The sequence below is a fragment of the Loxodonta africana genome, chromosome 13 (genome assembly GCF_030014295.1).
Source record: "Loxodonta africana isolate mLoxAfr1 chromosome 13, mLoxAfr1.hap2, whole genome shotgun sequence".
NCBI lineage: Eukaryota > Metazoa > Chordata > Mammalia > Proboscidea > Elephantidae > Loxodonta > Loxodonta africana.
The window spans coordinates 57,298,953-57,309,545 of record NC_087354.1 but is presented as its reverse complement, the minus strand read 5'-3'; the positions used below and the strand labels follow the sequence as shown (position 1 = coordinate 57,309,545).

Genomic DNA, 10,593 nt, shown 5'->3' with positions numbered 1-10,593 from the left:
GGAGAGGGATGTTCTAAACAACAAAAATTTATGCACTCAATTGTAAGCAAAAATAACAAATTTGCAATTATCTGAATTAATCAACATTGACGGTTTTATGAATAAACATACATTTTGAAATGTCAATTCTCTCCTGATTCGCAATGAATCTGACAAAGTAGGAAAATGCTGGCTCAAAATTTTAAAATATGTTTATCATAAAACTACCTTTTTAAAATAAATGAGGTACTCAGCAGTTAGAATCTTACAAAATATACATAAATAAGACCACAAGTTTCCAAAATGACTCAGTTCTTCCACCAAGACACTTTGACTATGGATTAGAAATAATGTAAAGCAGTTGAGATTACCTGTGTGTTTTTTAAATGTCCTTCTGTGTTTACAGCAATACCTAATGACACATTTGCTACATGGGCTGCAAACTAGGAATAAAGGCAGCTGTACTACTGTGGGAAGAGACAGTCCTCTTTCTGTTTACCACTCTCACTCACTCAGTAAGGAAACGCTGCTTTGTGGGCAGCCTTTTTAGATAGTTTTCATAGTTCAAAGAGTATGGAACCTTCCAGTCGATTTCATCAAGTCTATTTATTAATGCATTTCAAGTTTCAAAAAACCTTACATCTTTGCACATACTTTGTTTTTTGCAATTTTTAGTAAAAATTTCCAAAGTGAACAAAAGATACTGTATAAAACACAGTGGCCACTAAGCTGACAGTAGTATTAGATCTCGTTTGTCTTGATCCTTGTTTTACCACATCTTGATCTGCAGTGGGAAGAAGAGTTCAGTGCACGTATCTCTTTTCAGAAAACATTGAACTTAGACTCAAAATAAAATAGGGCAGTTGTCCCTGCCAAAAATCCTACCACAGGATAACATTACGAGCAAAAAATTTACATGTTCCAAAGTCTACCACACTCAAGAAGTTACTAAGAACTCTTGCAGAATAAAAGTCACCATGTTAGAAATGCAAACCCACTTCCACCCTTTGCACAGTCCAAAAACAAAGGCATTTAAATGATTTAAAAGCAATTACATACAGACCTACCTACTTGTTTGTTTAGAATTATTTATAGTCTATCTGGGGTTTCATGTACAAAATTTGTCTCTAAATCATGTACAAAAAGCTGTATTTTGAAAAAAGTCACCACATACTGTACAAGTTTACAAGGAAGAGATCCCATGATTTTCTCTAGCATTTTTGGCCTTGCTGGCTTGCGTCACATTATGAGAATGATTGTGTAAACCTTATACTCTTAAGAAAAAAAGGAGAAAAAAAAAAAAAAAAGAAAAAGCCCAAACACAGAAATCTTTTCAATCATCCCTAAATTTGCCTCCTACATGAACCTGGAAAATCACAGCTGTTTACCTCTCATTTAAGTGATGTAGCTGGAAAACAGAAGCAATAAATATGTCACAAGCTTGATTTCTGTAATGCCCCCTTCCATTTCCTGCATAGCAATAAACCTGTTAATACGTTAAACGCTTTTGCTTTCTTTCCTTAAAAGGCCAGTTATTTACATCTGTTTAAAAAATAAACTTGGGATGGGACATTGTGCTGTTTCACCTTCATTACTGTTAAAATATTTTAGGAAAAAAACTGTCAGAAGGCCTATCTACAACTTTAACTACTAGTTGAGCAAATTACTCTTCTTCAGTGGTTAATGGTGATATGCTGGAAAACTGCTCAAATATTTTGGTAAAATAAAGACACAGTTTTTCTTTTCCATATCAGACAGAAACAAAAACATAATTGGCATATTTTAGATACATGAAAAACACAAATAAGTAGGCTACAGATAAAAAGAATCATTTCATTGACATAATTTCTGCCAAAGCATGAACAAAATTTCACCTATCAATTAAAAAATGGGATTGGATTAGAAAGTTTACAATCAGTAAGTGGAAATCAGACAGTGAGACAAAGAACTAACTCTGAAGTAGTAAGCCGCGTACATCCATCCTGCACAGCACACCCGACTGCGCTCTTCAGCAGTAACTCCTGTGCTCCTCTTAGCAGCCGTGGGATAAAAAGAAATTGAAGAGAGAACCAACTCCATCGTAAGAAGGGAAACTGATTCTCATTCCAAACTGCCTGTGTAAAGCGTTACAGAATCCTGGACCACTGAATACCACCATTCTCTGTTATCCTGAGTATGTCAATTAAACAGTAATTTTTCATTAAGAGCGGAAAAATTTTATAATACAAAGAAAAACATCCATATTGCAATTCCTGTTTACAATCGCACACAGAAGTACAGTGTACGTAAGAAATACATGTCTGCATATAACAAGGCATGTACATTGGCAGGTGATGTCTCCAATGTTGAGGTGGTCGAGCCTCCTAGCCTTGGCTGGCAGTTGAAAAAAATATATATATATTTCAATTTGTGATAAAAGTTTATTCAGAGCCAAGTTTGCCTGCAAGTGAAGAAAATGCAGCAACGAAGAACAGGGAACACGGGGCACGTGATAATATTGTAAGACTTTGTGCCATTAGGTTAAAAACATCCGTCCATAAGAAAACGGAGTTCCTTTTCCACCCCTCCCTCCCCCCAATGGAATTTTCAGGCTTCAAAATTTAAGTAATTCCGCCTGGTCTGAGGACATGGTCTCTTGCCATTTTTTTCGACTGTTCTTTGCGACGGTTTAGTTTGGGGATGATGATGTAATAGGTTTCTCTTTGGAGTGAAGTTTTCCCATTGTAGGCACTAAGAAGAACCAAGGCAAAGCTGCGCTAACGTCGCAAGTGCCCCATCTGATAACTCTCCCGGGGCCGCTGACGCTGGGGCTGCTGAATGGGCTGTGGTGGTCTCCTCCTCTTTAAAGTGCCTGTGAGTAACACACAAAAGTCAAACAGACTTACCGTGAGCTTTCCCATCTTAAAAAAAAGGAAGCTGCTGTTTAAATAAGAAAGGTTGTAGATCAGTGCCGTCAACTAGAAATACAGTATGAGCCACACCTATAACACTGAACACTTAGTGTCGCTGCAATAAAACAAGTTTAGGATAGCCACAATAAAAAAAGGTAAAAAAGAAGCAGGTGAAATTAATTTTAATAATATATTTAGCCCAATATGGCCAAAATATTAGCACTGTAACACATACTCAGTATGAAGAATTACTAATGAATATGTTCTACATTCTTTTTTTCATACTAAGTCCTCGAAGTCTGATACGTTTTTTATATTTATAGGACATCTCAGTTAGACTAGCCACATTTCAGGTGCTCAGGAGCCACAAGTATTAGGCAGACTAATCTAGATTAAAATCATGGATTCCGAGTGCCTTTGGGCAAATGACTTCACCTCCCAGTGGCCTTGGGTGCCTAATCTGTAAAATGGGGATGATAACTCATACTGTCTGTTGTGACGATTATATCACAGTTCATGTAAAAGTGTTTAGCCCTTTTTGTGACGGTTTAATAAATGACAGCTAGTTTTTTAAAAGTCTTTAAAAGTGGTATTTCCTTAAAATAAAATCAATACCCAAGCAAAATAACTGCTTCAGTGAATGAGATCATAGTTGGTAACAGTGTTTAAAAAGTGTCATGTGGTCTTTGGAAATCCCTAAAAACTGGCATAAATTCCAGAGTGATAACATTGTAAATCTAGGAAAAGCAATGATATCACAATCAAATTTCCTCTGACTGCCACCAAGATAAAGTCCTGGCATGGCTACTGGGATCCTTTGCCCCAAGACAGGGAAATGAAGTGAGACAACTGAAGGAAAAAACTATAAACCTAAACCATAAAAAACTCCTAGTTTTTCACTGCTTTGTGTAGGGTAGTGGATTTGGCCTGAGGCAAGAGGCCAGACTGGAAAGGCTGCAGGAGCAGGAGAGGGAACTGCTGGCATTTTGCTCTGATTTTCCCAGCTGCTGCCTTGGAACAATGTCTGCCCCCACAGGGACAGTGAACACAGTTCTGGTCCCCAAGTCCTACAGCATAAAATCAGGGCAGCATGGAAGCCACAAAGCCCTTGCCAACAGGGAGGGGAGCAGCTGGGGGCGAGTGATGTGGAGCAGTCCTTCTACTCTCCTCTCCTCCAAATCCTGGAGCTCATCTAAAGGGCCTCTCCTCCCGAGGATGGGTCCCCCTGAGGGGTAAAGGGCCTCTCCTCCTGATGCTGGGTCTCCCTGAAGCTTCTACCCTAAGACTCTTCCAGACTGGGGTCTGTATTTCCCTACAAACATCCCCCTTGGGGAAAGCAAGTTTAAAGGCCAGCAAATATTTCAAGAATACAAACATTAAAAAATGTATATACATAAATATTTTTTAGACACTCAGAATAGATTATCATTTATTTGCCAGTCATTAGGCTAGACTAGATTGATAAACAGCGCATTTAAACAGCAACTAAATCATTCATCCAGTAATCCCATTCTCAAGGAGAAAGTACGATAAAATTAGTCACTAAAGACTCATTTATAATTCAATTTCACCTGCTAAATGGTTTTGAGTTACATAAGCATTTACCTTGTTTAAACTGCCTTACCTGGAAGTGGTTTAGGAGGAGGCAACTTTGGATTACTGCTTGGAGTGTGAACACTGCATATCTTAATGAATCCAGCCATTAACATGATCAAGGCAATTCCCATAAGTAATACTGCCCACCAGTGAGCCTAGAAATAAACAGATTTTTCCACTAAAAAAAAATATTTTCAAATATTTTATTATATAAAATACAGAATACACCCACTCCTCACTAATCAACATGGTTAGGTTCCAAAGACCAGGTCATTATGCGAAAATCGGTGTTAATGTGAAAATGAAGGATGACCACATCAGATCACAAAATGGAGGATGACTGTATCTTTACATAATTGCCAAACTGGTGATAATCATGGCCCAGCCAAGGTGACAACACATAACCTTAACCATCACAGCCAGGGTTACTCTCGCCTCATACCTCAGTGTTCATTACTGCCAGACATACATCATTAATGCACAAAACAGTTGAATAGTAGACTTTTTACTATTGTCATGAATGTGAAATGTCAGATAACAAGGCAGTCAATGAGTAAGGAGTAGGTGTACACTGTTATAATATAAACATATATATTATATAAAATATAGAGTAGAATCTACTACATTTTATTTTTTAAAGGACATTTATTGGATAGGAGCTATATAAATATCACATATGCAAACATATATTAATTTTTTATTACAAAAAAGTTTAAAGAAAAAAATAAAAATCACTCATAATTCTTTCTTCTAGATGAAACTACTCAATCTTATTTCCTTTCAGGCCCTTTTCTATATACAACTTTGTCATACACACAGAAAACACACATGCGAAACTGGGGTCCATCCTGCATATAGTTTTATATTTTTCTATGCAATGTTCTATTGTATTTTCCCATGTTATTAAGTATTTTTGAACTTAAGAGCCAAGCCCTGTTATGAAATTACTTATATATATCTGTTTTCATTGTATCTACTGATACAACATCTGTGAGTATATATGTGTGTGCATATACATTTTTCCATAGTGAAAGGTTAACTACTTGTTTTCTTTCATATGAAAAGCAGAAGAATATACACAGTCTAGCAGCAGGCAAAGCATACTTAGTCTAAGAAGGAATCAAAAGGTTCATTTCTAACTTAAACCAAAATTAGCGAATCAATTAACCAAGCAATAAAAACCTTCAAAAAATTATTGGCATGGTCTTACTTGTGGAAAAATTACTGTTTCTGTTCTTAACAAATTCTATTTTGCAGTTCAAATTTTAACATAGTACATACTAATAAACATCATACTAAAAACATACAACTTTAAAACTGTGAAAGTTCACATTAACACAATACTGTTGTGATACATGTATGATTATTGTTAATTATTGCTAGAAAAACTCCCATTGAAGAGGGTTTTCCATGACCGGGGGATTTTCATGAAATACATAACCAAAACCACCAGTGTGCACTGCTATGACGAAGCCCCCTGCTCTATACCACCAGTATGTCTTGAGCTTGGCCACACAGGAGTGTCATCCGGAGAGCTTTTAAAACTCAGATACCCGGACAGAATCCCAAACCAGTTAAATGGGGTGGAGGTAGAATCCAGACATAGGTAATTCTTGGTAAAGCTTTTGAGGTGAGTCCATTATGCAGCCCAAGATGTAGCACTATTGGTCTCTACCATGGTCATCAGACTGCTTCTGCAAAGGGGCCGGACAGTAGATGTCATGGACTGAATTATGTTCCCCCCAAAATATGTGTATCTAATATTTAGCTGAGCCATGATTTCCAGTATTGTGTGGTTGTCCTCCATTTTGTGATTGTAATTTTACATTGACGAGGACTAGGGTGGAACTGTAACACCCTTACCCAGGTCACATTCCTAACCCAAGGTAAAGGGAGTTTCCCTGGGGTGTGGCCTGCAAAACCTTTCATCTCTCGAGAGATAAAAAGGAAAGGGAAGAAAGCAGAATTGGGGACCTCGTACTAGCAAGAAAACAGTGCCAGGAGCAGAGCGCATCCTTTGGACCTGGGGTCCCTGCGCAGAGAAGCTCCTAGTCCAGGGGAAGATTGATGAGAAGGCCGATAAAGAGAGAAAGCCTTCCCCTGGAGCTGCTACCCTGAATTTGGACTTTTACCCTACTTTACTGTGAGAAAATGAACTTCTCTTTGTCAAGCCATCCACTTGTGGTATTTCTGCAGCACTAGATAATGAAGACAGTAAATATCTGAGGTTTTGCAGGCAATATGGTCTCCGTTAGAGCTACTCTGCAGCCCTAGTGCAAAAGCAGCTGCAGACACTTTATAAACAAATGAGTGTGGCTGTATTCCAATAAAACTTTATTTACAAAAAGAGGTGGCAGACTGGATTTGGCCCAGAAGCCAGCTGTGGTTTGTCAACCCTTGTGCTATACCTATGAGGATACCACTCAACACAGCTTCTTCATTCCATCTCACTATCCTGCTACCTGCCTGAGTGTTTGGGGGAAGGTGGAGTATCTGACAGAAAAAGAGGCTCTTGTGGCTGGGAAGGGCTGCTCAAATAATCAGCAGTCACAGGGCAAAGGAAAGGTTCTCAACTTTGAGTAGACAGATCTAAGAATTAGCTGGATGTTTATTAAAATGCAGATACTCAGGCCACAATCCTACAGATTCAGATTCGGTTGTTTTGAGGTAGGGCCCAGGCAACTGCATTTTAAACAAGCACGTCAGTGATGATGATGACTGCTTCCCAGTAAGGGCATGCTGGAGGCATGTGTGGTTGGCAACCATTCTGAACAAAGCAGGCAGTTTAGCATCCCTGGGCCCCATCCACCAAATGCCAGAACCCATCAGTTACTTTGACAACTACAACACATTCCCAGTGGCTGCAACCATGGGCTCAGACATAACGACGACTGTGAGGATGGTGCAGGAGCAGGCAGTGTTTTCTTCTGTTGTACAGTGGGTCGCTGTGAGTGGGAACTGACTCGACGACACCTTAGTAACAACAACACGTTCCTGAATACCCTCTGGGGAGCAGTATCACCCCTGATGTGATCCAGTGAGTGTGAATGGTCAGAAGTCTTCCTGATGGACTGGTCCTGTCGCAACAGGTGCCCCCTATTCCTGATGTTCGTTATGGTCTCCAACACATTTCCTACCTTCTAGTCTTCTCTGCCCAGGATCATCTTCCACACGGCCACTAGCGTTAAACCCAAACCAAGCCTACTGCTGTCGAGTTGGCTCTGACTCATAGTGACCCTCTAGGACAGAGTGAAACTGTTCCATAGGGTTTCCGAGGCTGTAAATCTTTACAGAAACAGACTGTCACATTTTTCTCCCAGGAGCAGCTGGTGGGTTTGAATCGCCAACCCCACCAGTGTTACAACTACCTAAAATACAGAATTGACCATGTCACTCTTCCATGTAAAATCCTTCCTGAAAAGCTTCCCATCAAAGGTCTCCGAGATAAACCATTACATGAAAAGGGCGGGGGGGGGGGGGGAGACCTAAGCACACAATAGAGTGCAGCAAAGTACGTGATTATACTTCTTTAAAGTATATATTCTCATAGTCGCATAGACAGTTCTGGAAAAACTCATAAGAAATTCATCTTAGGGAGATTAGGTACCTGAGGTGAAAAGGAGGCTTATTTTTTAATGTATCACTTTGTTAAAAGTCAAATTTCTCAAAACAAAAAGAGTAGAAAAAAAATTTTTGTTTTGAAAAATTTATACTTCTGTGACTTTGAGGAGTCCTGGTGGTACCGTGTTCAAACACCCTCATGGTTAACCGTTCGGATGCTAACTAAAAGGTCGGCGGTTCAATTCCACGAACCGTTCCACGGGAGGAAGATGTGGCAGTCAGCTTCCATAAGATTTACAACCTTGGAAACCTTACAGTGCTACTCTGTCCTACAGGGTCGCTATGAGTGGGAACCAAATGGACGGCAATGGGTTTATGTGACTTTCGCACCTACTCCCTCTGCATAAAACATCTGTGCCCTCTACTGCTACTGGCCCTTCAGAACTTAGCTCTGGCAACAGCTCCTTAAAGACATCTTACCCTAACAGGTTTTCTGCGAAACACCACACAGAACTGAAACTATGTCTCTACGTTCCTGTCTTCTCTATCCCAAATTGCACTGTGAACTCCTTGAATTTACCTCCTGCAGCCTCGTCGTTACCTAGCCCAAAAAAAAACACCCGTTGAACCAGTTATCACAGGTGAATCACTGTTCTAAATACTGACCTCTGAACACACTTCTAAGAGCTCATTTATGATTTCTGGACTACCTATACATACAGTGTGACAAGCTTCCTACAACAGAGACAGGAACGATAAAAACTGTGCTTCTCATAGCTCTAATACTAGTTTTTTGGTACCTGTGCTGTCTTAAGAGAAATGCACGCAGTGGGGCGGTAAGAGAAGCAGATTCGAAAGAGAAAGTCCAGTTTTAACAACAGTTATAACTTTGCAGAAAACAAAGGTTGAGTGGACCTACTCCCACAGACATTTACTAAAATACGGGACCTGGGCCCGTGAGAACTTCCAGTTCTTTCTAGCACAGAATTTCTGACCACTCTTCCAATTTTTCCAGGTATCTACCTATCTCAGAAGCCCAAAGCTTGAGAGGCTTTAGTGAAAATAATAGTAGCTTTTCAGAGTTTAGGATCTGGAGAAAGAAAATGTGATAGTAGATAGAAGATAGCAAGAGAAACTAAACAAAACGATGACGCGTTTGAGTGTTAATGAGTACGGCCACTTTTGGTAGCAGTTTTTTTCAACGGTCCCTTTAAAAAAGAATGATCTGAGAGTGAGTTAAATGCTAAGTCACATGTTCTCTCTTTTATATATAAAATCAGGGGAAAGAACACCACGCAGGCTAGTCATGAGAAATGCATGGTTCATCTTAAAAGGAAAGATCACAGTTTGTCTACCTTGCAGAGTCTGCAAGAAAGGCGAGCATTTAGTTGAGTGTGGACCGGTACGAGGGTGTGAAGTGAAACAAGAGTCATTTAGTGAATGTGGACTGGGAACCGGGATCTCACACCCCATGTATAAGGGTGTGAAGTGAAACAAGAGTCATTTAGTGAGTGTGGACTGGGTGCCACAATCTCAGACACCATGCATGTGAGGGGGTTAAGTGAAACTAGGTCAAAGAGAAGTATCCAAAAGCTAAAAAACAACAACCGTGAAGTCCGTAAGCTGTAAGTCAGCTTTCAGAAAATAAGTCTACATAGGAAGCAGACAAGTCATTCAACACAGTCATTTTTAAGGCAAAACACACAAAATGTAGAAAAAAGGAGCAAAAATTAACAAAGTAAAAAGCCAAATTCTACTAATCTATTATACACCAGTTATAGTAGTTATTTATAATCTAAGTAAACAAAAAGGATCTATAGGATAACAAAATAGGAAAGTAGTTATCACCGCCCCCCAAAAAAAACCCAGTGTGTGTGGTGGTGGGGGCCGGAGATGGGGTGTGTGTGTGTGTGTGCGTGCGTGTGTATGGGGCAGGAGACAGGGTGTGCGTATGTGTGTGGGGGGCAGGAGATGGGGTGTGTGTATGTGTGTGTATGGGGCAAGAAATGGGGTGTGTGTGTGTACGTGTGTGTGTATGGGGCAGGAGACAGGGTGTGTGTGGAGGGGGCAGGACACAGGGTGTGTGTACGGGGCAGGAGATGGGGTGTGTGTATGCGTGTGTATGGGGCAGGAGACGGTGTGTGTACACGGGGGCAGGAGACAGGGTGTGCGTGTGTACGGGGCAGGAAATGGAGTGTGTATGTGTGTGTATACGGGACAGGAGACGGTGTATGTGGAGGGGGCAAGAGACAGGGTGTACGTGTGTGAATGGGGCAGGAGATGGAGTATGTGTGTGCACCAAGTCTCTTCAGACACAAAATAATCTTTGCTGTTGTTACAGATCTGAAGGAAAGGTCAGCTGTACAATCCTCTCAGTGAACGTACCAGTGTTTAGCAACCTTTACTCCTAGCAAATGCACCCAGACACCTGTGGCTCACAAGACCAGTGGGCTCCCCAGTCCTTGGTGAGACAGGTTATGCCACTGCTGCAGGAGCAGAAAGCTTTCTCTCTACCCTGCAAAAGACACTAGTCTGGGCTTGGATGAAATGTCCTTTTATTCTGCAA

General features: G+C 40.4%; 1 protein-coding gene across 2 annotated transcripts in view; it reads right to left on the bottom strand.

Moving 5' to 3' along the window:
* Window positions 1–566: 566 nt before the first annotated feature.
* Window positions 567–10,593, bottom strand: part of ADAM10 (ADAM metallopeptidase domain 10) — a 165,509-nt gene continuing 155,482 nt past the window's right edge. For both annotated transcript variants that reach the window (XM_064267488.1, XM_064267489.1), the window contains exons 15-16: window positions 4,495–4,621; window positions 567–2,830 (exon numbers count right to left, since the gene is read on the bottom strand). In XM_064267488.1, coding sequence (XP_064123558.1) covers window positions 2,736–2,830; window positions 4,495–4,621 — 222 coding nt within the window. In that variant the 3' untranslated portion in view covers window positions 567–2,735. The remainder of the gene's footprint in view (window positions 2,831–4,494; window positions 4,622–10,593) is intronic.